The sequence below is a fragment of the Struthio camelus genome, chromosome 20, assembly GCF_040807025.1.
Source record: "Struthio camelus isolate bStrCam1 chromosome 20, bStrCam1.hap1, whole genome shotgun sequence".
Classification (NCBI taxonomy): domain Eukaryota; kingdom Metazoa; phylum Chordata; class Aves; order Struthioniformes; family Struthionidae; genus Struthio; species Struthio camelus.
Window position 1 is genome coordinate 3,712,596 of NC_090961.1, and position 25,273 is coordinate 3,737,868.

Below are 25,273 nucleotides of genomic sequence, written 5' to 3' on the forward strand. Positions count from 1 at the left end.
GGGCAGGATTTAAGGCACCGGCAGTGCGCGCCCCCACCCCGCCGTGGCACCCCAGGGGAGGCGCGGGAGCAGCCCCGGCTGCTGCCGCCCTCCCGAGCGCACCGGGCAGCCCGGCCCCGCTGCCTGCGGCACCCTTTCCCCACCACCACCGGGCCGAGAACCGGGGGCAGCCGGCGGGCCCTCGCCTGCGTGCGCGGCGGCCCCGGCAGCGGGGCGGCGCGGAGGCCCAGGCCGCCCCGAGAGGCCGCCGGGGATCCCACCGCCCCTCACGGGCGGCTCTGCCGCGGGCCGCGGCCCGCCCGGGACCCCCGGTGGGCTGCGCTGCGCTACGCCCCGTGCCTCAGCCGCGCCCGCCGCTACCTGGCAGCCCGCCGCCAGCGGAGGCCCCTCAGCACCGGGCGCCGCCCCCCGCCGCCGCCGCCGCCGCACCAACCCCCTCCTCCACCGCCGCCGCCGCCGCCATCTTGGAACATCCGGCCCCGAGCGCCAGCGCCGCCGCCGACGTGTCACGCCGCGCACGCGGTGACGTCAGGGCGCGCGTGCGCGCGCGCGGGGCCGGACGCGCTTGTTTGTGTTTCGCTCCTGCCAGCCCCGCCCCTTCCGCCTTCGCTGGCGAAACGGCTTAAAGGCGAAGGGGGCAGAAGTGTCGGAGGATTTAAAAAAAAAAAAAAAAAAAAAAAAAAACCCAAACCTGGAAAGCGGAAGTGGCCTCGGCAGCACCCGGCTGGCAGCGCCGCGGTTTGGCGCATGCGCAGTGCGGCTGCGCCTGCTGGAGTCGCGGGTTCGAGTCCCACCTCGGGAGGCTGTCAGGGGCAGGTGGGATGGCCGCTCCGGGGCTGCCTCTGTACCAGGCGGGGAGTCTAGATATCCCCGTCCGCAGCCCCTAGTCCCATTGCGCACGCTGGGACAGCTGCCCTAGCGAGGCCTGGCCTGGGCGGAGGCCTCCAGCCCCTGTAGGGGCCCGTGAGAGGGCCGGGGCCTCCGCCGGGCAGCGAGGACGAGCCTCGTGGCTTCCCAGGAATCGCCAGGGCAGGCCCTGCGGGGGTCTGTACGCGCCTCAGGAGCGGCTCTGCCTTTCCCTCATCCGCGCCTCCAGTGAGCGCGGCCCCCCTCGGCAACCCCGGGCAGCCGGAGGCCGTTTCCCGACCGGCCTCGCCTCGGGGCCTCCATCGGTTTCGGTCCCCGCCGAGCCTGGCTGCTGCAGGGCGACGCCGGCACGCGGCCTCCCGGCCTCGCCCGGCCACCGGGCCTTCAAGCGCCCGCGGAGGCTGCCAAGGCCTCCGCGCCTCCCCTGGCGCCGCTCGCCCTGAAAGTAGAGGCGACGGCTGCACTGGCAGAGGAGACCGCCAGGGTGGGATCAAGCACCGTCGGCCACGCTGCGGCCCCCCCCCGCCGGCGGCGGCCTGGCGAGAGGGAGGCGGGTGGGCGTTGAGCAGACCTTCTGCAGGCGCAGTGCTCGCCCTTGCGCGGGGCCGATGCTGCTGGGCTCGTCCGCCGCTCAGCTCGTTTGCGCCGGGTCGTCAGCCCTGAGCGCCACCGGGTTGCTGAAGCCGAGCGCGCTAGAAACTTTTCTTGGCGAAGGCGAGGCAATCGCGTCCCTCCTTCACGTCGTCAGGGGCTGCAAAACAAAGTCCCCCCCCTTTCTCAAAGTCTCCCCCCCTCCCTTTTTTTTTTTTTTTTTTTTAAATGTGCTGCTTGGTCATGTTGAAGCGATACTAGTTGTGGGAGTGTTTGGAAGGCTGGCACAGGAGTGACCCAAAACTGCAGCATAGCAGATGCCACGGTTCTTCTGCGTGCAGCTATTGACATGAGGCGCTATTGTAAAGATTTACAAACGCACTTTTCCAGAGAAGCAAACGTCCCGTTTTTAGCCAAGATACTAAGTAGCATGATATCTCCCCCCATCATGTGCAGGCCTCAAGCCTGTACGCCACTCTGCTTTGTGCCCTAATTCTGCTTTGAGGCTCCGTTTCACACGAACACAAAGCTTTTTTGGGGGGGGGGGGGGTTATTGTTAAGATGTAAGAATGATGCGTCTCATTTACAAGAGTCTGTGCACAAGCAGTAGCCGCTGTGCCTGTGTTGTCGCGCTCTGCGCTGAACAACAAGCTTTGGAGGGGAAAATACAAATGACCTAAACAAACATCTTAATCAAGGGTCATTATCAGTGCAAGAGCTGTTTTCTGCACACTTGATCATTAAAGCACAGTAATATCCTCAAAGCGCAGTCCAAGCGGGGGAAGCAGCACTTTGATGCTGGTGTGGGAACCAGAGGCAGTGCTGTGATTTTTAAAGGGCCTTTCATCTCCCTCTTTTGTAACAACAGCCTTATAAACTAGCTTGTCAAATACCATTTCCCTACATAGGCATGAAATGCAGATAAGGCCTCTGTCCTCCCTTGGTATTTTCCCCAACAGGTGTAATCGGAGGAAATACGATTTTAGTTAGCCAGACTGGCTTTTCAAATATATAGGTATCCTGCAAATACCATTAACAGCTTACATCTGTATCTATAACTATCTATTTACAGTCTATATTTAACCTGTTCTATATACACAATTCAAACATTAAGTTATGATGGGATCTCACCTTTGCTGCTCTCCTGTTTAATATGCAATTATAAAAAAAATTATTAAGACATTGAATCCCTTTCTGTCATGAAGCTTTATAACTGATTTGCTGTACTAATCAAGTGAAACCAATTTTGGACTTGAGGGTGACACATCACAAATAAAAAGACATGCTGAAGGGAAGAGAACAGCATACCCCTCCTCTCCCTTTTCATCAGCTGAGCTAGGGTACAGTACAAACAATACTGACCTTTGCCATTCAGTTCTGGTAATTTATCCAGCCGTACTGCAGGCAACGGCAACACAGCCCTGCCCCAGAGAGCTTATGCTTAAAAGGTTGCTCTCTGCTTCCAGAAACGGGAGCAATAGCTAAAGGAGAGTTTCTCCTATGAGTACAGGTATTAAGTATCGTTAGCCACCTCAGACAAGCTGAGCTTTATTTATTTACTCATTTAGTTGCTGACATTGCTCAGACTACCCCAGCCACATTACCCCAGGTGTAATTCGAGCGAGGCTACACCTTGGCTGAATTTGGCTCCTTCTGTACATTCTTGAGGGGGTGATTTGAACTGCAGCAACAATTCAGCAATCAGGGTTCAAGCAGCTGTTAGCAACTTTCTGAGCAAGCACCGGTAGCCTGGAGGTAAAAGCAATACAGAGTAGCAACTTCTAAATGTCCCATCTAATTGAGCAGGAATAATGAAAACAAAGAATTAAAAAAACCCAAGCCCTCCAGCATGTAAACAAATAGTTCAGATGCAGCCATTCCTCATACCAACAACATGCTACCATCGGAACAGCTCCGCGCTAATCTCCTTTTGTGCAAACGCTTCTGAACTCTTCCCTTGCCCCGGAATGCAATGTCAGTGCTTGCCTGCTGTTTTCACCTGGAATCCCCAAACAGCTGTAGTTGTCCTGACCTATTCGTCCCCCAGCATCTTTTGCAGGCATGAGGGCTTGAGCTTGTGGTCAGACGTCAGTTGGCTGGAAGGGACTGGGGGGGAGACGAATACAGAGTTTGTGGGAAGCCGTGAGTTTGGATGGAAGGGTTGAAAAATGAGACTGTTTTTCTTGGTTCGCATTTGACTTTGCCTGTATCCAGCTGGGGACCTGTGACCCCAGGATTAGCTCCTGTACCCGCCAGGGACTCGGAAAGGCAGGGAAGAGGGACTGGCAGGAGTCTGTGGGGCACCAGAATCCTTTCATAAGCCAGAGACTCATTGGGGGCTAAAACCTTACCCTCCCACCGGGAGAATATTACACATCCTTACTCCTCTGGCGCTTAGGCATCCTTCTCTGATGTCTAGCTTGAATTAGTCTATGGCCAATTTATTGCTGTTTATTCATGTATGCCAATGCAGGCTTTTCTGCTTTGTCTCTGTCCTAGGTATTCAGCCCTCTCTTCCCTCTTACTATCCCTCTGATGCACACGCATGGAAATCACATGCTTTGCAACTCCTCATTTCTTTAAAGTAGCCAACTGTGTTCAGTTGCCTCTTGTCATGTCAAGTGTTCAGCACATCCTTGTAGCCCTTTTTTCATCGGTTCCAGGCCAAATTCCTGTCTTGACCCTTGGTGATGAGAGTGCTACATGCTAAACCAGACAGCACAGGGGGAAGGAGAAGGTCTTTCCAATGCCTCATATTAGCATGCATGTATCCCAGTCTCACTGGAATACACAGGCATGCAGTATTTGCAGACAGACATGGGCATGAGCTCTGTGCAGAGTGTGAACAGTGGGATAGATATGTGTGGGATAAGCCTGGAAGGATGGGCTGCATGGGAATAGTGAGCTGGATGGTCCCAAACATGAGTCATGGTCTGCACACGTGCAAATTGCGGTGAAGGCAGACACAGTTCATCTAGCATATCCCAGACGGGACACAGTGAGACACAGAAAGGACATGTCTCAGGAAGCTTATCATAAGGATAGGATAGGTATCCCTACTGGTAATGAAAGTCCTCACTAATGAACCACTGCCTTGTGGGGGGATTTGTCTTCAATTCAAGTAGCCCTTTCCACTAAGTTTGCATGGAGTGCATACTGGCAAATCACCTCCCTTGCATCCAGCGGAGCTGCATTTCAGCCTTGCTGGAAAGCACGTAAAATGCTTGGGGCTGGTAAGCGTCACAGAAACCCAAGAGGATGGGTCACTTAAGCTTGCACTGAAGATAAGGCAAGCTGATAGGGGCACGAGCATTTGCTATTGGTAACTCGTGTGGCTTTTGGAGTCCGGCAGAGGACTCTTAATGCAAAAAGAGCGCTGCTGTGGCACTGGCTTCCGGCCAGCCGTACTGCAAATGTCTGAAGGCCCCGAATCCGTCTGGAGCTGGATACTTGGTGCGTGTACGCACATGCCCTCTCCCTCCCTGGCCGCCAAGCAGAAAATACCGGCGCTCCAAGAGCTACCAGGCTTATCTGATGTGGGAGGAGGGCCACGGGTTGGCTATTTATATCCAGGTATTTGAGGACTTTGAAGTTGTAATATAGAGTCCTCATGGGGAAAAGGAGCATTTACAATAAATTACCTTAAAAAGCTGAGTGCAGCAACTACAGTAAGCGTCACTGCGTGACAAGCTTTGTACACTGAGCGGCTTCAGCAGTACTTTCACTTTGCTGCTGCTTCTCCCTCAGCAGCGTCTCTAGATGTCTTTGGAATTTGTTTATGATATCTGTGCGAGCAGCCACGTTTGAGAGCTCTGCCTTATGCTGTTGTGTGTGTGAAACAGGAAGCTCTATACATAACTCTTAACACCACTCGGAGGGTTCCGTTCCCATAGACCCTACGTAATGAAAAACACGTGGCCATTATTCACCCTTCACTGTCTCATCAGCCAGAGAATCCTCCTAAAAAAATAACAGTACCGATAAGGAGACGGTGCTTTTAAGTGACAGAATAAAGTATCTGGAATGTCTGAAAAAAGGTCATTTAAAACATATTTTTGCTATTTCCCGTTTTGGATCCTGACCTAACGGCAGAGGTGCCTGCTGACATGGGAATATCTGCAGCACAGGTAAAAGACTGCCTGGGTAGACTGCGTGCCGGTTCAGAGCCTCTTGCCTTGCGCCAATCAAACTTCTGAAGTCACTGAGAGTTTCGCGTGAGGTAAGGAGAAAGTGTCATCGTCCAAAAGCCCTCTCTGAGAGAGAACAACTTGTTAGGAAAGTGCCGCGATGTAGTCCCCCTCCAAAACCGATGGATAGTGGGTGTTGAGCCACAGAAGCCTTTCAATCGATTCGCAACAAAACCACTAATTGTCCAGTTTTAGTAAAATCTAGATGCCCAGAAGCATCATTTATTGCAAATCAGTTAACAAAAAAAAAATACATCATTTTTGCAAACTACAACTTTGCATGTAGATAACTTTATTACAGAAGATATCTTTTCTTAAACTACACTCTAGTTTATAAAACATAGGAAGATTTAACACCACATGATGTTTAAATCACTCACGTTAAGGATGTCACAATAACAATGCTCTGAAATGTTAACTAAGATGAGTGCTCAACAAAGCTTTGTGCTTTGAGAAATATCCGTTTATTTGGTGTTCTAATAAAAAGGAACAAGGAAAGTTTCCCTTTTCTTAGGTCTTCTTGATTAACTGCTGTCTATTTGCATGTCTCATATGCATATCTAATCACAGTCTATCTCCTTACCTTTGCAGCCAAGTGAGGGATATTCCAACACCTCTATAAGGTGATATATTTATGATATATTTAAGACTTGTTCATTTAGATTTTTGAAACAAAATCCACCTTTTCTTAAAAAAAAAAAACCATATTTACAAACATTAAATCTGCCACAGGCGTATACTGTATTTTACATATTTTTCTTTTTGTGTGTTCCCCACACCTCTACATAAGTGTACATCAATATAAAAAAAGATGCATCACTCCAGACTAACAAGAACAGAATGTCAACGTTTCCGAGCACAGGCTCGGCTGGGGTATCCGTCTGCCCTGCTGCTGCAGCGGCAGTGCAGCGTCCCCCCACGCCTGGCAGCGCTGTCGCTGAACACCCAGCAACCAGCACCGCCGGAGGACCTGCACGTACGGGTGAACACTCGTTGGTGGCAGCGTTATAATGCTTTGTACTTTTCTCAGGCCGTCTGCATTAATAGACACGCCTTCTTTAAAATAGGTAAGGCCATCCTTAAAATAAGGATGTGGTTCTAAAAGTTCAAATCTTAGCATTTATTTCTTAAACAGTTACTCAACTGCAAAAACAAAACCAAAAAAATTGCCTGTAAAGATATTTAAAGTAAAATTAAGTTTCCTGTATGTATAAACTCCAGTTATGGGTTTGCTTTTTTAAAAAGTTTGGCAAATACTCTTTGTTTTTGGGCAGCATTCGTGTTTTGTAGATTTTTGTTAGCTTAGAACCTGTTGTCAGGTCTATAATCTTGGGTTTTTGATCGTAGAAATCATTTAAATATATATTTTTATATATATATATAAAAAGAGAGAGAGAGAACAAGAATTTCTATTATCAAGGCAAATGTACAACTATATAATACTGAAACTTTAAACAAAGATTCATGACCGATACCATAAAACGTCCTCTCTGATAAAATAGCCAAGGAAACATTTTAAAGTACGTTTCAAAATCCGTTCATACTTAATTTTGTTTTCCCCCTAAAGAGTGGTATTTGTAGTTAATTTTCCCTTCCCCTTTTCTTTCTCACATCTTTTTCTGGGTTGTAAGAGAAAAAAAATAAATTAATGGCATTTCAGAATCATGAATCATTGCTTAGAGCTTTACATAAACATTTTCTCTCAAATTAACACAATGAAAAAACCCCCCAAAAACAAAAGAGAACGTTCGGTAAAAATCTAATTTTTTGATTTCTTGGAACACAACTGATGTGTCCCACATTGAGTTCTTAACAATAGAACATATAAATAAAAAAGGCAGTGTTTCATGTAAAATAAAAAGTACATAAATAAATACTAAAAAAAAAAAATTAATTTGTCTTTTTATTTTTGTATAAAAACATATTTAAAAAGGATCCTTTAATAAAAGCATCCAGTGTCCTTTTAAAAAAGATCTCCCTTGAGCTTCTAACTCCCACTGAGCATCAGTGTCTCTGAAGCATGGTCTTTTACTTGAAGGCTTCAGGGATGTGTCCCATCTGTGACTGCATACTCGTGGGAGGGCTAGAGATCCCCTCGGACCAGTCGGACACATTGGAATGAGGAGAGGAGCTCGACCACTGGTCCGGTGACTCCGGAGACGGTGTTAGGAAAGGGTGATCGGGCACCTGGAGCTGGTGGCTGGGGGTGTTGTCCAAGGGGGAGGAATAACTGTGCTGAGAGGGTGGAGTTAAAAACTGTGTGGTGGTCATGGGCTGTGCAAGGGAGGATGGCAGAGACGTGGGCAGCATCTGGGAATCTTGAGGCAAGATGGTGTGGACTGCCATGGTACTGCTGCTCACCGGCTGCATGTCAGGCTGGCTTAGCTCGGTACCAAGGAAATTCTGACTGAGGTGGCCACTAGCATTGGAGCTGGGGTTGTGATGCTGTTGTGGCTGCTGCTGGGGTGGCTGCTGCTGGGGTTGTTGCGACTGCTGCTGCTGCTGCATGTTTTGCTGCTGCAGCTGTTGTTGTTGCATCTGCTGTAGTTGCTGACTCTGCATCAGGTGAGGCTGGGAAGCCAGCCGGGTGTTAGGCATGGCCTGGTAGCTCATCATCTGTGACAAGCTTGTGGTGGGCAAGCCACTGTGCAGGGAGGTCATCATGCCGTGCTGAAGGCTTTGCGTTTGCTGATGCGTCCCTGGTTGCATGTTGCCTCTCATTGGATTATACTGATTCTGAACCATGCCGTTTTGCAGCCTCGTGAGCCACTCGCACTGCCCATTCAGACCGGCAGCGCCACCAACGGAGAAATTCATTGGGGCGCTGCTCATGACTGTGCTGGGGCTGGAGACAGGCAGGTGAGAGAGACGTGGTGGCACTGAATCAAAGGCCATCCTGCTGGAGTTTCCCATGGCCATATCCTGCTTCCCAGCCATGCTGAGGTGGTTGATGCTCATATGGGCATCAGGCATGCCTGGCAGATGATTCAGAGGCATGGAAGGGGACTGCTGAAATGGAGAAGTCATCAGCGGAGGAGAGGCAACATCTGACAGGTACCCATGGGGCGACTCCAGGGAGTCTACCGGTGACAACACACTGGAGTTGTCGAGCAGGCATCCTTTTCCGTCTTGTGATTTTTTCCTCCTCGCTTTGAGGTCTTTGGAATCCTTGCCATTGCAGCTCAGGCCCTTGGTGCTCGGCTTCCTGGCCTTCTTGCCCTGGACGGCAGGTTTCAGGTTACCAATGTAGCTGTTGGGAGAGCAGAGCGGTGGGGACAGCGTGGGTGCCCCCAACGGGCCGTTGTGCAGTGGTGGGCTCCGCACCAGGTTGTACTCATCCAGCAGCCTCACGATATCGTGGTGCATGCGTTCCTGTGCGATATCCCGCGGGAGACGGTCCATGTGGTCTGTGATGTCGCGGTTCGCAAAGTGGTCCAGGAGGATTTTGGCAGTTTCATAACTCCCTTCTCTGGCTGCGAGGAACAGTGGGGTCTCCTCCTAGAAACCCAGCAAAGATGGTTGGCTTTCTGTGCACAGGTTCTCCTGGCTAATACCATCCTGAGCTCCTTGCCCACAACCATGGAACTGGGTGAGAGAGACTTGTAACTGTCCCTCATCTGGTGAGGTTTTGCTGCTGCCTGGTCTAACCCTGCTGAGCCATCTCCTCGTACTGATATCAAACCAAGAACCCTATGAGTGACCTAGGACATGCAGGGAGATGGCCACACTAACACTGTATCATATCTCTCACCAAGCGCTGCACAGGCCATCAACACCACCCATATAAGACCAAATCCCACACTACCACTACGGCTTAAATCCAGCAGCTTCAACCACAGCAGAACAATCAAATAAGAATCTCAGTGCCAGACAGGCTTGCAGTTTAGGCAAAAATTACCCTTTAACTTATACACAGGAAAAGCACTGTCTCATGTATTTGCCAGCCTAGAAGACTCCTACCTTATTGTTCTGCATATCCTTATTGGCACCATTCTTCAGGAGGACTACTGCGGCTTCAACATTATTCACAGCAGCTGCCCAGTGCAGTGCTGACTTGCCTGTGAAGGAAGACCGTGAAATACAGGATGCATTAGCAAGTGGTAAGAGTAACAGCAAGCAGCCCCTTCCTGCTGCCTCTGAGAAGGAACGCGTTTTAGTTGCCCGCAGTACCTAGATCATCCACGGCATTGACATCTGCATGGCAGTTGATCAGATCCTCCAGCATGCCCTCCACAGCCAAGCGAGCAGCCAAGATCAGAGGAGTGGTCCCATCATGCATTCGGGCGTCAAGATCGGTTGCTCTGTTTCTAATAAGGATCTGCCGCAACAAGATCAAAGCACAGGAAATGCAAACATTAGGAGAGACAGACAGCAGAGATTCCGGAGAGATACCCACGTCTCAGAGCTTATCAACCCCTTCCCAGGGGCAGAGTCCCTGGTGTCACCCCTCTCTGTCCAGGGCAGGCGTGCAACAGGAGAGCAACTAAGGGAAAGCTTGCACTGATGCTTTGCTGTGCCTTGCCCTGAAATAAGAGAGGCTTCAGTCGTCAAGACTTCCACTACTGTACCTTGCCATAGCAGTAATTACTAGGGCAAAACTGACTCTAGAGAAATAAATTCTCATCGAAGTTATGACTTCCTCAAGCAAGGGCAGGATCAGTCGTATGACTGACTCAACACGTAGCACAAGTATACTTTCCCCTATAGATAGAGAACACCCTGAGACTGGCGGCTAAAGGCTGAGGTACCTGGAAGACTCCTTGGGCGTCGGCAGAGACTGCTGCATGGAGAGGAGTCCTGCCCATGTTGTCCTGAATGTTTGCATCGGCACTAGCCTCCAGCAGGCGCTTGGCAGCGTCGGAGCGAGAGTACCTGGCAGCCAAGTGGAGCGCCGTCTCACCAGTGCGGTCAGTCTGGTTGTGTAAGCTGGCGCCTTGGTAAATGAAATCTGAGATGACCGCAGGGGCATCGTCTTCCTCTTCACTGTTGCCAGTCTCTAGCCCTCCACCGCTGCATGAGGCGATCATGAGGGGGGTGAAGCCGTCTGGGAAATACAGAGGAACTCAGGGAAAAAAAGCTTTTTAACCCGTCTGTGATGCAGGCAGTTCAGCAAGGTGTTCTGCCTGCAATAGCTGTTTATTCTCATGGGTGCATAAAGACTGAGTTCCTGGTTGGTTATAAACATCAAACATGAATATCCTTCCTCTGATATGGATCTGAAATTCCTTAGTGGCATCTCATCACTCACTGGTTTTCCTATTTTGTCTGCTAGCTTGGACACTGTAACATGCAAGGTGCAGTCTATATGGAAGGCTGCTTAACGCAAACTTTAGTACAGTACAGCATAGCCTTAAATATTTTCACTATTTCAGAAGACAATTTCACAAAGGTGGGGGAAGATCAAACGTTTTGAATAGTTAAAAATCTATTTACTATTAAAACAATTAAAAAAGTGAAAGATGATCTTGAAATGTGCAGTTTGGCAGAAGGGGAGGAATCTTGGATTGGCAGAGAGAGAAGCTGGATGATTTAATAGGTACTTTTCCTGTGTCCTCTAATTTCCATCTCTGTGATTAAACAAAGAGATCTTATGGAAAGCAAAATGTGATAGGGTCTATCGCTTTAAGTCATGCAGAACAGTAACCATGCAAGGTAGAAGAATGGCTAGCGCTGACTCCTTTACACTTGGCTGAGAGGGTAGTGACAGACTTATTAGAAATAGAAATAGGTAGGTCTGTCTGGGTCTGCTCATCTGCCAGGAATAAGTGAGGATTTTAAATTAACTGACAAGTAGCACAGCAAAAGAAAGGACTCTGCCTTACCAGGGCCTCTAACATTGACATCCATACAGTCTGCATCGATTTCACCTTGCGGTGGGGTAGGTGCCATAGAGGATATGCGAAGGTCAGCTGCATCCAGGTGCTGCTGAGTCCACTGCCTGTGATCTGTCTGATCATCTGTATCAGGGAGCATTGCCTGCTCCTCAAACTGAGAAAGGACAAACGGAAATGAACAGCAAGAAAAACACACGAGACGGGGGTGGGAGGACGGAAAGCGAGTTGTAACTTGGAAAGTTCTGCAAGTCACAAAGCTGCATTTGTCACACACAGGTTTGAAAAGGAGCCTTCAGAAGTAGTGAGCAGCACAGGCTGGGCCCCTGTGGGTACTCCATTCCGTTGCTTCTCACAGCACTCTGCTCCTTTCGTGTTAAAACCAAGTGAATAACTATTGGCAACACAAAAAGGAAATCTTGCACTTAGCCTACCCTGAACTTCTTGGTGTCCAAGGTCTCCTCATCACCCCATTCATTTTGGTTGTCATCCATCAGTGTGCCATCTGAAGCATTTTTGAGGGGTCTTTAAAAATAAAAACATGCAAGAAATTAGCTCCTCTGCAAGAAGCGGTGTGTGACAGACTGTTTCTCTACATGCAAAAACTGAAACAAGAAATGAACAAGGCAATTTCCAGAAAGCTCCCCTCAAGCTGCCTTCAATTTTTCACCAAGTGCAAATGGACCATGAAGCATTTAAATCCTCCTCCAAACTGGAGCACTGTTTTCCCCATGCAGAACTAAAAAAAAACCTATTTTCCTCTTCCCCATTACACCGATATGATGCATTAAAGAACAAAACTCAAACGGGTTCTTTGAGAAGAGCTCCCAAACAGCCCCAGTCCACTGTATTTGACGGGTTAACAAGCAGATTACTCACTTCAGTCCAACAGAATCCTCCCCAAGTGGTTCTCGTCGCTTCTTCTTGCTCGACTCTGTCACTTTGAAGCCTTCTGGGAACCAAAGCTGCCCATGCTCCCTGCGCCGCTTACGAGATACCAGTACCCCCACTCCAATGAAAGCAAGCAAGACCAGCGCAGCCATCACTACATACATAGGATATAGTTGGGAGTTCCTTGTGGGCTCAGCCGTTTCACCTAAAAAACAGTGGGGCACAAAGAGACGCTGAGACATTAAGCTGCATAGCAAACCAGTGATAGAGAGGAAATGAAGCAAAATTAGTTAATAAAGGTACCTAAGGCTGATCCAAATCAGCCTCGCCTCCCCTCCCCCCCCCCAAAAAAAAATAAGGTCATTTTATATGCTATTAATCAGAATTGCAAACTATCGGCAAATTCTCCGCTGCACAAGCCAGCTGCATCAGGAGACAGCTTTACTTTTTTCTCCTTTAAGGAAAAGGATTAGCAAACTTCAAATCATTGCGCTTGCATTGAGCTGTTAAGACAAAAGGATTTAGGGGGGATTTTCAAGATACAAACTTCAACTCCTTGCATGTCACTGATTGATTGGAGCGGGTTGGTTTCTTCTTTTTTTTTTTTTTTAACTTTTATAGCATAATGATTTTGAAATAAACCTGGAATAAGCAAAAATAATAAACTATTTTTGTATTTTTTTTAAAAATAGACTTAAGGAAAAAATAAATGCAAGGTTATTAAAACCAGACTGTGCCCAGATACAATATCTCAGCCAGCTGACACATAACTAAATATGGATAGGTCTGGAAAGTTTCAGTTGTCTCTCGCCTCCATCCAGCCAGCTGCACTTACTTTTAACAGCTTCTATTTTGTAGGGGATGTTCAGGTTGCCAAGGGAGGCCAAGGCACCCAGGAAAGCCGCCACATCGGTTGCGCTCTGGAAGCACTGGGAAGAGGACTGGATGCACTGACGGTTATCAATTTCCAAGTAAACGATGGATCTGTGTTAGAGAAGAGTCAATGAAAAATAAGGAGGGATGATCACACTGAAAAGATAGATAAGACCCGTCTCCCTTCCCTCCTTAACCCTACATCGGTGGCTATTAGAAGGTGGGAACTCATTTCTTTGCTTCTCTGCGGCCCAAGCCCTGCCCCTCACGCCGATGGTCTATTGGATTTATCTGAATGAAGTGAAGTCTAACTCCTTGTCTATGGGAATGCATGGGAGTCTCTGCTTAACAGCGCTTTAAAATTACCCAGACGCTACAGCATCTTAAATAAGAATGCTATACGGGAGCCTTTAAGATCTTTTCACATCGGTTTCGTTGCTGTAACTCCTTTGGTTTCCAGACTTTTGATTGAGCCCATAGAGAGAGACAAGGTTGGATCTGTATCTTTATACCAAAGATCTCCGAACACGTACAGTTTGCAGTAATTGAGTTTTACAACAAAACTATAGAAAGCATTTCCCAGGGAGAAACTGAGGCTTAACTTAACGACTTCCTGAAGTCAGACAGATGGTCAGGCCAGCCTCTGCTTCCAGGTCCCACCCAACCCAGTCCCAGCTCCTAACAATACACAAGACTCGTTTAATCGTGAGAGTTGTGGCAGCATTGTATCAGGGACTCCTGAGCAATCACTCACTTTTCCCACATAAGAGCAAAATCCGGTTTCTATTCATACAGAAGGCAACATCTAAATACAACTATCTGGCCTACATCCTTTTTTTCATAGCGTGTTACTATTATCAACACAGAAAACAAAGGCTGTTCAGCAAAAAAAAAAAAAAAAAAAAAGAACTCATTGATCCCCCTTACCCTCTGATGTCCATCTGATCCAGCTCTCTCTTCTGCCTTCTGCCAGCCCTGGAGTAGAGGCTGGTCTTTACTTTGTTGATGACAGCACTAGACATATCTGACCAGTCCTCTGTTGACCTCTTGATGTAATGCTTTTTCAGCTCCTCCTCATTGCCGTAGTATGGAAAGATCATATACTCTCCCTTGGGGTTCTTCTTGAAGACCACGTTGGTGTGCAGCACACGGCTCAGCTCCCGGAGGAAATTGAAGGAATTGTTCTTCAGGTTCTCTGGAGTGATCAGGACCACCACGACCAGAGTGCCGTCTGCAAGCTTCTCCGGCATATTGTTTGCGCAGTCCAGACCATCCCATTCGCACTCAAAATTATTACAGCCCTGGTCACAGTGACCATCTGAGAAGTGATCTTTACAGTACTGATCATACAGAGGGCTGGGCAGAAGAAAAAGAAAGGCAGAAGGATGTATTAGACTAAGTAGTGCTCATATTACCTATCTACTGAGAAAATAATCTGCGTTTCATAAAGATCTCTCTTTCATTTAAGTACTGCTCATCTCAATGGACACTAAACCGATTGTCATAAGAGGGAATTGTTTCATGCAGTGCTGCAAACTGTACACCTCTGGGGGTGAAGGATAGCAGCTGCTAAATTATGAGCAGCATTTTAGGCGCCAGAAAACAAGGACAAATTGCCGTGACTCAGACAAGATATGGGGACACAGAATAGTTACTCAAATAAGAGTTTGTTAGGAATCTGGGATTAAGTTCCTGCTGTTGCCAAAGAAAATGTTTGGCAAATGCCTGAATGCTAACATCATCATGCTTTCTGGCTGGTCTTCCATCTGAGCTCTCATTACACTAAAACTCACTGTGTTACTACTGTGGGTTACAGCACTTAGTGGTGAATGCCTGCAGGGGATGATGGATCAAGCAAGGATGGCATGGAGGAAATTCACTGTGACATGAGACTGGCGAGGACAGGAAAGCCATCCAGAAAGAGCCAAGCACAGAAAGCTAAGTGGGTGTAAAAGGTTGCTTGAGATGCAGCCCCATATACAGCAGAGCAGCACATAAAAAGCAAAATAAGCTACGAAATAACAGGTCTGAACTTAGCAGCCTTAGCCGATACTACCAGAAAATATTCCCAGATGATCAACCTAGAGGTCACGGCTGTAAAGCAAGAGGACCAAGGTGCAAGTCACTTACTTGCACTGCCCTTCATACTTCTGGCAGTCAAAGCCATCGTACAGACAGCCAGCGTTGTTGCACTGAGAGTCGCACTTGCCATCATTGAAGTACTTCCAGCACTGCAATGACTGGGAGCAGTTCTTCCAGGGGTCATTGAAATTGAGGGAGCAGTCACCTCCGTCCCAGCCGCACGCGTGGTTGTTGCATTTCCCATCACAGATCTTGTTGCCAGCGTACCCTGCACAAACTGCAATCTCACACTTCTCCTCGATTTTAGGTGGGATGATATCCTGCCCAATCCCACCTTGGAAATCAAAGTCAAGGATGTGGCAGTTGAGGCCATTGAAGTTGGCAGGGCAGTTGCACCGGTAATAGGGGGAAGCATCGCTGAAGAACTCGCAGGTGCCCCCATTGTAGCAGGGGTTGGAATTGCAGGGGCTGCTGGCTGGGTACTGGCACTCGGGACCCGTGAAGGCTGGTGTGCACATGCACTTGGAGCTCTTGTGGATGGAGATGCAGGTGCCACCATTCAGGCAGTGCAAGTTCCCGCAGGTGCGGGAGTCATTCTCACAAGTGGCACCAACAAAACCCTGGGGAGGTGACAGCAAGGAGGGAGTTAGGATCACTGATGCAGTCCTGTGCGTAGCATAAAACACTCACGTGTTCTGGGAAACTGGGCACAAACCCAGTCAATCAGATAGACATAAACAAGGCATAGCTCTGGGGCTTTCCCCGAAACTAGCGATGGACAAAAATAGTCCAGAGTGCACACCCTGTTAGGCCACCCCCCTCAAAACAAAAGGGGGGTCCTTCTACAAAGTTGTCTGGTCCAACTTTACACGGTGCAAATAATGGTCCATCAGGCCAGGTGGAAGAGAGTCTGTCCTATAGAGCTACCGATCATACCCTGAGGGCTCAGCCACCTCCTTCTCTCTGACGCTGACCCAGCCTCATTACTGGTGAGGAGGGTATGGAGACACCTTCCTGTAGTGACTATCCGCAACAAACCCTCTCCTCTTCCCTGCTTGCACCTATCCAAGCCTGCTAAGCCTCTGGAGCTATCCTGGGCCCTTTACTCTCTGACTGCTGGAGGAGCCCCTACCTACTGCTGGAAAGAAAGGATCCCCCAGACTGGCGATATGCAAGGGGCTGATTTGCAGCGCTCATGCAATATCTTAGGCCTGTGCACTGCTCACCACCAGAGAGGAGCGGATACGTACAGGGGGGCATTTGCAGATGAAGCCACGGCCAGTGTTGCTGGCAACTGCACACGTTCCACCGTTCCTGCAGGGTTTGCCCTTACAGCCATCTACCACCGAGTCACAGCGGCGCCCTGCAAAGGGAGAGGAACGTGTGTGAGACAGAGGAACGCCTGCGAGATGGCTGGGGGCTGTGCGCTCCGCAAGCGGGAAGGACACGGTGCTCACCTGTGTAGCCAGGCCGGCACTCGCATTTGTAGTCATTGACACGCTGCACGCAGTTCTGGGTGCCGCGCGCGTCGCAGGGGTTGGACAGGCACTCGTTGACGTCTCCCTCGCAGCGCTCCCCTACAAAGCCAGGGGGGCAGATGCAGCTGTAGCCACCTACCCGATCCGTGCACTTGCCATTGTTAAAGCACTTGGGCCCCAGGGTGACAGGATCAAAGAAAGGGCTGCAGTCATCCACATTGATTTCACAGTGCACCCCTAGAGAAACGGGGGAACAACCCACACAGCTCATCAAACAGTATCAGGGTGCCCGGTGGTCCCTTGAGTGAACCTCCCTGCAAAGGGGCTGAGCCTGACCAGGCCAATGGCAGTCTGAGCCACTGCTCTGGCAGGAAGCGCGCAGCACCACACAGCTTGAGTCCAAGGTTACGCGGCCTTGATGGCTAAGCCAGCAAGCAAACACAAACCTCCATCGTTGCGTTTGCTTCTACTAGCCTGAGCAGCTAATGAGCAGATACCAAGGATATCGGTACTCATCCCGCTAATGCCCCAGCCTGGGGAATTAATTTACCTTGAGTCCCTCTGGGGCAGGAGCATTTGTAGGTATTGATGAGATCGATGCAGGTTCCTCCGTTCTGGCAAGGGTGGGACAAGCACTCATTGATCTCTTCTGAGCAGTTAACTCCATGATAACCAGCCACACACTGCAAGGAGGCAAGCGGGGAACTATTAGAGATGTTCGCTGCAGTAATGGTCTCACCCAACCTCAATTCCACAATTGTTCCTGGGATACGCGAATGCCTGATCTATTCCAGCCCCTGCCCTCGGGAGCTACCATACTCCCCCAAAAGGGCCAGACGAAGCTTTCGCTGCCCTCACCCTGCGCCGCAGCGCTGCACGGGAGAGCAGCTGCACAAGACACCCAGGAAACACCCTCAGCCTTTAATGTGGCCAAGGGGCATTATGCCAGTCTGAAGTTTGGGCAGCTCCTTTTGCAGAAGAAAGGCAGTAACTGGCACTTTCCTCCAGCGGATCTCAAAGCGCAGAACAGGCTGTGATCCGATTCCATCAATGGTAGAACAGCCGCAGGCAGGGAAGCACCCCAGAGCCCTGCCTCCCTCTGCCGGGGGGGGGGGGGTGCAGTCTCCACCATGGCACCCACCTCGCAAGAATAGCCTCCCAGGTAGTCTGTGCAGGTGGCTCCGTTTTGGCAGGGGTTGGGGGAGCATTCGTCCACCTGCTCCTCGCAGTAGCTGCCAGTGTAGCCGGCCTGGCAGCGGCAGAAGTGAGTGTTGCCAGTGTCCACGCAGAGCCCCGAGTTCCTGCAGAGATGGGCTACGTCGACGCCTGCCAGGGAGAGCAGAGTGAGACACGGGGACCTGAGCAACACCCAAGCGCCACAGAGCCATGTCCTGGCCACACTTCACTCCATGTCTCCCACTGGGGATTGCAGCCTCGGGGGTGGCGGGTGCACATTACAGCAGTCCTTGAGAACATTCTACATCGTGCCAAAGATCCCCGAAAACAGAACTCGGCTGCAGAGCCCAGTAGCAAAGGTGGCTATTCCTGGGAATACAACCCCAGCCCTGTTGAGGCTGCACATGGCTGCAGGGGAGCAGACAGCGATGGCAGGGAGTTAGTTACCTTGCTGCTTAGCAGCCACCTCACAGGAGACACTGGGGACATCGCAGTAGAGCCCTGTCCATCCACTGTTGCACTCGCAGCGGTACAGGTTGTTGGTTTGCCAGCACTTGCCTCCATTTTTGCAGGGAGAGGAGTCGCACCAGCGCACCAGGTTCTAGGGAGAGGAGAGCAAGGGATGGAGGGTCAGATACAGCCACCATACATTGACAGCCACTGGGATCAGCAGCGTGAGAGATGCTGGGGTAACCAACAGGCCAAGCGTTCTGTACCTGGCAGTTGAGCCCGGTGTAACCCTGGGGACAAGTGCACTTGTATGTCCCGTAGCTGTCCTGACAAGTGCCCCCGTTCAGGCACGGCTTGGAGTCACACTCATTAATGTTGTGCTCACAGTAACTGCCTGTGAAACCAGGTGGACACATGCAGGTGAAGGTGTTGATGCCATCCACACAGGTCCCTCCGTTGAAGCAGGAGCTGGGAACACAAACGTCACATTCCCGTGAGTCACTGTGGTTTGCCCTCAGCTGATGCGCTCCGTGCTGAGGCCCCAGCAGCAAGGCCCTGCAAGCGCAGAGCACGAGCCACTGCTCTTTGCAAGGCTTTGCCCAAGGTTAGAGGGCGGGACACGGACTTCAGTCCCTCGTTTGAACCCTGAATCAGCACAGGCAGCCCAGGTAAAGGCTGAGCTGTGCCTGGTGCCTACTGGCCAGTACCTCTCCGTGCAGTCAGGCGTGTTGTTCTCACAGTGGATCCCACTGAAGCCGGAGGGGCAAGTGCAGGTGTAGCTGTTGACACAGTCAGTGCAGTTGGCACCATTCTTGCAGGGGTTGCTGGCACACTCGTTGATGTCTTCTTCGCACTTGGGCCCACGGAAACCAGCCAGGCACTCACAGAAGAAGGTACCAACACCATCAGAGCAGGAGCCGCCATTGTGGCATGGATCTGGACAGAAGGGACAGGCACGTTAAAATGCAACAGATCCAGCCCTGGCACAACAGCCCTGTCTGGAAGCTGCCCTGCAGCACTGCCCCAGAGCACAGATCCCTCCACCGCGCAGAGGGCAGGGACAGAGCCAGCAGACAGGCAGAGGCCAGCTCAGCAGTCACCTGGGAACCCAGAGCAAGGAGGGCTCACAGGACACACTTGCTCACCACCTGCACATCACTTCCCCCCATAACCTGCTTCCTGCCAGCTACTGCTTAGCCTTGGATTGACGTAGACTAATCGAGGTATGCCCGAGACGTTCAAAACGCCTCTGAGCAGGGCTTGGCCCCATGGGAGACCTCTCCATGCGGCATGGCCTGCACCTGAATAGAGGAAGCAGCCCTCCTCTGCAGAGGGAGGGCTCCTCTCAGGCCTGGAGAGGGCAGAGACGCTGACGACTCAGGGCAGGGCTGAGCGCGCTACCCAGAGCGGCCCATGCCCTTACTCGGCTTGCAGTCATCGATATCGGTGTCGCAGTTGCGGCCGGTGAAGCCTGCCTTGCAAAGGCAGCGGTAGCTCCCGTTGGTGTTCTGGCAAGTGGCACCGTTTCGGCAAGGGCTCTTCACGCACTCGTTGATGTCAATCTCGCACGTCTGACCTGCAAGACAAGAGCGGGATGGATGCTAAGGGGTCGAGAAGCCCTGGCAAGAGCCGCTGCCTTGGCCCTGGAAGCGTCCCACCACTGCCCAGTTCAGACCAGGGGCTGGAGCCCTCACAGCAAACAGCCCTTGTGGTTGAGCATTAGGGAAGGTCTGAAGCTCCTGTGAGGATGGGCATCGTGCAGGGCTGCTCCCTGCTGACAGGTCACACAGGCAGCCACATGCCCGGTTTCCACATCCCCGCTCTCGCTCCCAGGCAACGCTCCCTCCCCTCTTTGTTCTTTCCTACCCCGAGTAGCTGAGGAAAGAAAAGCGCCCGAGGAGGCTAGTTATGATTAACCCTGCCGGCCTGGACTCTCCTGGTGTGGAAGCGCCAGGCCAAGCCCCGGCCGTGCCCTGGTACCTTGCCAGCCGGACGGGCAACCGCAGGAGAAGCTCTCGTAGTCCTCCGACTCCCTGCATTCACCACCGTTCTTGCAGGGGCCGTTGGCGCAGGGAGCCAGCACATCCTCGCACGTGGCTCCTGTGATGGGACAGACACCAAGGGCTGAGGGCCCGCTGACACCCTCTCGTCCCCCAGGAACGAAAGGCGGTGGGGCCCATGATCTTCTCACTACACCCACCACCTTCCCGAGATGTCCTGGGCTGCTTCCAGCCCTCGGGCTTCCCCTGCAGCCCCAGGGGCCGAGCTCAGCAGACGGCGGCTGCAGGGCCATGGGACCAGCCTTCTCCTGGACCCCTTCCAGCACCGCCGGGGAGCTGGAGGGGCCGGACCTCTCCGCCACCCCCGGGTCCTCCGTGACCCCAGCTCCCCTCGAATCCTTTACATCGTTACAGCTTGGGGTCCATTAAAAAGCTGCATGCTTCCTTTGGAAGCGAAGTGCAGTTGGGGGTGTCTTTTCCCCCCTTGCGCTCCCCCGCTCAGCCGCTTTTCCTGTTTACGCCCAGCCAAGGGACACATTCCCCGCAAGCCCTTATCTTCCTTGTCAGCCAGTATCTCCCAAACTGGCCCTTGCTATTTTCCAGAGCCTTCCACTCCCTGCCTCACCCCTTCCCCATCCCCCCAGGGGTTTCTATGGCTACTGCCGAAGACGGGAAATGGATCACGACTTCCTACAATTGTGCACAGGTTGCCGATTTGTGCAAGAGGAAGCGGGAGGCCGGCAAACAGGAATCGGGTCAGCAGAATCCCCCCCAGCCGTGGGCCCTCGCGCGGCCACCCCGAGCTCTGTTTTTCCAGCCGGTCGGAGCAGGTAACTGGGGCTGCTCGCTGCACGGACCCGCAAAGGCAACAGGGCCGAGCCGGAGCGGCTGCCGCGCGCTTTCCCCAGCGCCGCTCCCCGGACGGCTCGCGGACAGGCTCCGGCCACCGCGGCCGAGCGGCCCTCGCCTCCCTGTGCTCCGTCCCCTCGAGGAGGAGGGAAGGGAGGAAACCCCGGCCAACTGCTTCCGAAAGCTCCTTCACGTTTCCTCTAGCGGGGCCGGGCTGGATGGGCCACGGCACGGGGAGGTGGAGCTGCCGCTGCCCTGCACGCGGTCGAGCGCACCGCGGGCAGCCCCAAACCCGTGGCCGCTGCAGGCAGGTCAGCGCTAAGGATTTCTGCCTGTTGCACGTGCATCAGAGGCTGGTTTTCAATTATACACGAAGCGTCAGCCCCGCAGGAGCCCGGGGCACTGAGTGCAGCCGCTGGCGAGGGCAGCTACCTGCCGTCTCACCTGTATAGGGCAGGAGGCAGTTGCACTTGTAGCCAGCGACGTCGTCAATGCACGTCCCCTGATTCAGACACGGGTTGGAAGCGCATTCGTTGATATTGGTCTGGCAGTTAGGTCCTGTGTTTAAAAAAAAAAAATACACAAAGGTGTGGAAGACCGACTCTGCTGGAGGTGTTGTCCTGGGAGGGGGACGAGGGTACGCTGGGGACACGGCGACGACAGCAGCAGCCCACCCATCGCCCCTGAGGCGCCTTCCACTCTTAGCTCAAGCTGTGGGAGCCTGTACTCTGTTGTAGGACCCTACGATGATTTGCATTACCACCCCTCCCATCAAGACCAGGCGTCTCTTATCTACACCGTGAAGCCTCCAGTACATCCAGCATCATGGGGATGTCCACCCAAAGCTCCCACCTCGGCCGCTCCATGGAAAGGATGGCACAGCATCCTTGGCTTTGTCCTTACCACTGAACCCTTCCCTGCAGGTACAGATGTAGCCACTGGTCATGTCCTTGCAGGTGCCACCATTCATGCAGGGATTGGATTCACACTCATTATTGTTAATGTCACAGTTCGTCCCACTCCAGCCTGGGTCGCAATCACACCTGTAGCTTTGGGGAAAATTTAGAGCATAAGGCGCAGGGATCTGGTCTGACCTTGCTCCCACAGCACCATCAGCCTTCATGTAATTACTGCAGCAAACTACAAGCCCCTAATTGTGTTTATATAGTGAAACACCCTCCAGGACTAGCACAGAGCATGGCATAGCACGAGCACTGCGGAGGGATGCTTGTCCTGTACCTAACCCACCGCAAGCCCCAATTTCCTGGGGCTACCCTTGGATCCAAGCAGCCTCCACGCACAGCAGCACGCCGGCCCTCCAGCCTACCCGTTGAGCCCGTCGTGGCACTTCCCGTGGATGCAGGGGTTGCTGTTGCACTCGTTCACTTCGGATAGGCACTTGGGGTCGTGGAAGCCCTCGGGGCAGAGGCACGTGAAGCCGTTGATGCCGTCCTTGCACGTGCCCCCATTGTGGCAAGGGTTGCTGGAGCACTCGTCAATGTTGATGTTGCACATCCGCCCTGGGAAAGGGAAGAGCGATGAAACACAACCTTGTACGACACACAGCGCCGCAGGTGCGTGCGGCCTCCCAGGGGACACAGACAGGGCAAATCCCCCTCCGACCGCAGCGGCAACGAGGCTGGCAGAGGCGCGAGTCTCCCGCGGGGACATGTGCCAGCCTGGCCGGCCCTCGGTGTAAGGGGACTTCCCACCGCTGCACAATGCCCTCCGCTTAATTAAATGCAACTGGGAGGAGGCCGTGCCCTGGGCTCCGCTGGACCAGGAGGGAGCAGTGAAGAGGGCCGATCTCAGCCCGTAACCCTACCTGCGGCGGGTGACAAAGCAAGGCCTTGTTCGAGGCTCCGGGCGGCGAGCAGGAGCACAAAGGAGCTGTGCAGCCCGGCAGCCCTTGCCGCAGGTGAGCGGGGAGCCAGCCGGGGGCTGCTGCTATCAAAGCCCGAGGCTTTTTCCAGCGCGGCTCAAACAAACCAGTTAGACTAGGCAGCAACCTGATACCCATGGGAGTGGATGCGCCGGGAGTGGAATTAACGGCACTCGAGTCCCTTTGATTTTTTTTTTCTTTTTTTGGCCTGGGCTGAAATCATCCGCTTGAACAAGCAGAGGTCCAGGGCGGGGGGCACAGATGGCTCCCAGCGACCTTCACCACCCCGGCGGCCCGCCGGCCCCGAACGGGCCTCGCCTGCCCCTGGCTCGGATCCCTGACCGGCCGGCCGGGAGGACGAGCAGGGACGTCCGTCCGTCCGTGGCCCTGGCAGCTCCTCGGGACGCGGGATGCCCTAGTGCGCGCTGCAAAACCTCCCGCAGCGGGAACGACAGCACGTGTCCCCCCTCCCTCCAACGTCACCATCGCGCCGAGGGGCCTGAGGGCACAGCCGAGGGCACCGGGGGCAGAGGCGGGGGGGGGGCAGGGACGAGCCAACGTGAGAGCTGCCCCCCCGGGGGCGGCGGCGTGCCCACGAGGAGGGGGCCGGCGCGGCGCCCCTCTCACCTGCGTAGCCCGGCTCGCAGGTGCACTCGTAGCCGTTGATCTTGTCGATGCACTTGCCGTAGTCGCAGGGGTTGCTCGCGCAGTCGTCCAGGTTGATTTCGCAGTTGGGCCCTTGGAGAGGAGAACCGGGGAGGGGGGGGGGAAGAGGTGAGCGAGGCGTTTGGGAGCACCCCCCCCCCCCCGCCCTCCATTCCCTCCGGGGGCCAAGGCGAGCGCGAGGCGGCTGGCGGCCGCTCCCGGGCGCTAAACCGGGAAAACTCGTCCCGGCCCCGTTTGCATTTCTTGCAGGGGTGGCGGTGGAGAGGGGGGGGGACAGGGACAGAGACGCGGGGCCTCGCCGGCTCCTCCGCCCTCACCCGTGGTGCCCTTGAGGCAGAGGCAGTGGTAGGCGTTGTTCCTGTCCTGGCAGGTGCCGCCGTTCCTGCAGGGCTGGCTCTGGCACTCGTTGATGTTGATGTCGCAGCGGTGGCCCGTGTAGCCCGGCTGGCAGAGGCAGGCGAAGGCGGCGACGCCGTCCTTGCAGGTGCCGTAGTGGCAGGGGTCGGGGTCGCACTCGTCCACGTCCGTCTCGCAGTGGGCGCCCGAGAAGCCTGGCGCCGCCGGGGGCAGGAGGCCGGCGTCAGGGCAGGGGAGGCGCGAGGGTTTGGGGGACCGACCGGGTCACCCCCCTCCCTCCCCACCCTCCCTTCCCGAGGCGGTGGGCGCCGGAGCCGGCCCCGCGCTCGCCCACCCGCCCCAAACGAGCCCCCCACCCACCCCGGGCGGCGGATCCTATTCTCCTTGCCCGGCTCCCTCGGCCGCGGGCTGGGGGCGGAGAGGCGAGGACAAAGTAGAGCTTTGACGGGGGGCCCCCGCCAAGCCCACATAGCCGCTTTTCATCGGGCCTTGGCATTAAGCGAGACACTAATTAGGGGGCCGTTCAGCTGGAAGGCCTCTGGCGGGAGCCGCTCCACAAAAGAGCCACTGTTGGCCGCCGGGGCCCGAGCGAGCCGGGCCGCGGCGGGCCGCGCGCCTCCCCCCCGCTCATAGGGGCAGCTTTATCCCCAAGCGAAGGTTTGAAAATCCCTCCTTTTTGGGGGGGGGGGGGCACTTTCCTCATTAAAAAAAAAAAAACAACAACAAAAACCCGCCGGTTTTATGCCACGTTGTCGTGGGGGGGGAAAGGCGGCTTCCCGCCCCGGGGAGGCGGCACGGCGGCGGCCTCACCTTCGGCGCACTCGCAGCTGTAGGTGTTGGGGCCGTCCAGGCACTTGGCGCCGTTCTTGCAGGGGGTGCTGGCGCACTCGTCGATGTCGAACTGGCACAGGTGCCCGTTGAAGCCTGGCCGAGAGAGGGAGAAGGTGGCACGGGCCGGCCCCGGCTCCGCGCCGCAAAGGCAGCTCCCCCGGCCTCTCCCCCCGCAAAAAACCCCAAAACCACCGGCGCAGACCCCGCGGGTGGATTTCCATGGGGAATTTCCCAGGGCGGGCGCCGGGTTCCCATGGGGACG

The 25,273-nt window shown here is 53.4% G+C and overlaps 2 protein-coding genes across 11 annotated transcripts in view; both read right to left on the reverse strand.

Moving 5' to 3' along the window:
* Positions 1-521, reverse strand: part of SEC16A (SEC16 homolog A, endoplasmic reticulum export factor) — a 31,437-nt gene extending 30,916 nt beyond the window's left edge. For all 9 annotated transcript variants that reach the window (XM_068915376.1, XM_068915375.1, XM_068915372.1 and 6 more), the window contains exon 1: positions 361-521. The gene's annotated coding sequence lies outside the window, so the exon portion shown is untranslated. The remainder of the gene's footprint in view (positions 1-360) is intronic.
* Positions 522-5,836: 5,315 nt separating this feature from the next.
* NOTCH1 (notch receptor 1) overlaps positions 5,837-25,273 on the reverse strand; it is a 43,539-nt gene continuing 24,102 nt past the window's right edge. Inside the window, exons 10-34 of one of the 2 annotated variants that reach the window (XM_068914732.1) lie at positions 24,991-25,104; positions 24,141-24,374; positions 23,785-23,895; positions 22,603-22,795; positions 22,179-22,324; positions 21,720-21,833; positions 20,407-20,526; positions 19,850-20,002; positions 19,134-19,362; positions 18,693-18,894; positions 18,424-18,577; positions 17,942-18,126; positions 17,351-17,483; positions 16,780-16,899; positions 16,573-16,685; positions 15,371-15,942; positions 14,168-14,596; positions 13,203-13,351; positions 12,356-12,572; positions 11,911-12,001; positions 11,468-11,633; positions 10,394-10,689; positions 9,816-9,963; positions 9,606-9,703; positions 5,837-9,143 (exon numbers count right to left, since the gene is read on the reverse strand). In XM_068914732.1, the coding sequence (XP_068770833.1) occupies positions 7,674-9,143; positions 9,606-9,703; positions 9,816-9,963; positions 10,394-10,689; positions 11,468-11,633; positions 11,911-12,001; positions 12,356-12,572; positions 13,203-13,351; positions 14,168-14,596; positions 15,371-15,942; positions 16,573-16,685; positions 16,780-16,899; positions 17,351-17,483; positions 17,942-18,126; positions 18,424-18,577; positions 18,693-18,894; positions 19,134-19,362; positions 19,850-20,002; positions 20,407-20,526; positions 21,720-21,833; positions 22,179-22,324; positions 22,603-22,795; positions 23,785-23,895; positions 24,141-24,374; positions 24,991-25,104 (5,957 nt within the window). In that variant the 3' untranslated portion in view covers positions 5,837-7,673. Of the gene's footprint in view, positions 9,144-9,605; positions 9,704-9,815; positions 9,964-10,393; positions 10,690-11,467; positions 11,634-11,910; positions 12,002-12,355; positions 12,573-13,202; positions 13,352-14,167; positions 14,597-15,370; positions 15,943-16,572; positions 16,686-16,779; positions 17,038-17,350; positions 17,484-17,941; positions 18,127-18,423; positions 18,578-18,692; positions 18,895-19,133; positions 19,363-19,849; positions 20,003-20,406; positions 20,527-21,719; positions 21,834-22,178; positions 22,325-22,602; positions 22,796-23,784; positions 23,896-24,140; positions 24,375-24,990; positions 25,105-25,273 lie in introns of both variants that reach the window. The other variant, XM_068914731.1, reaches the window with a different exon arrangement.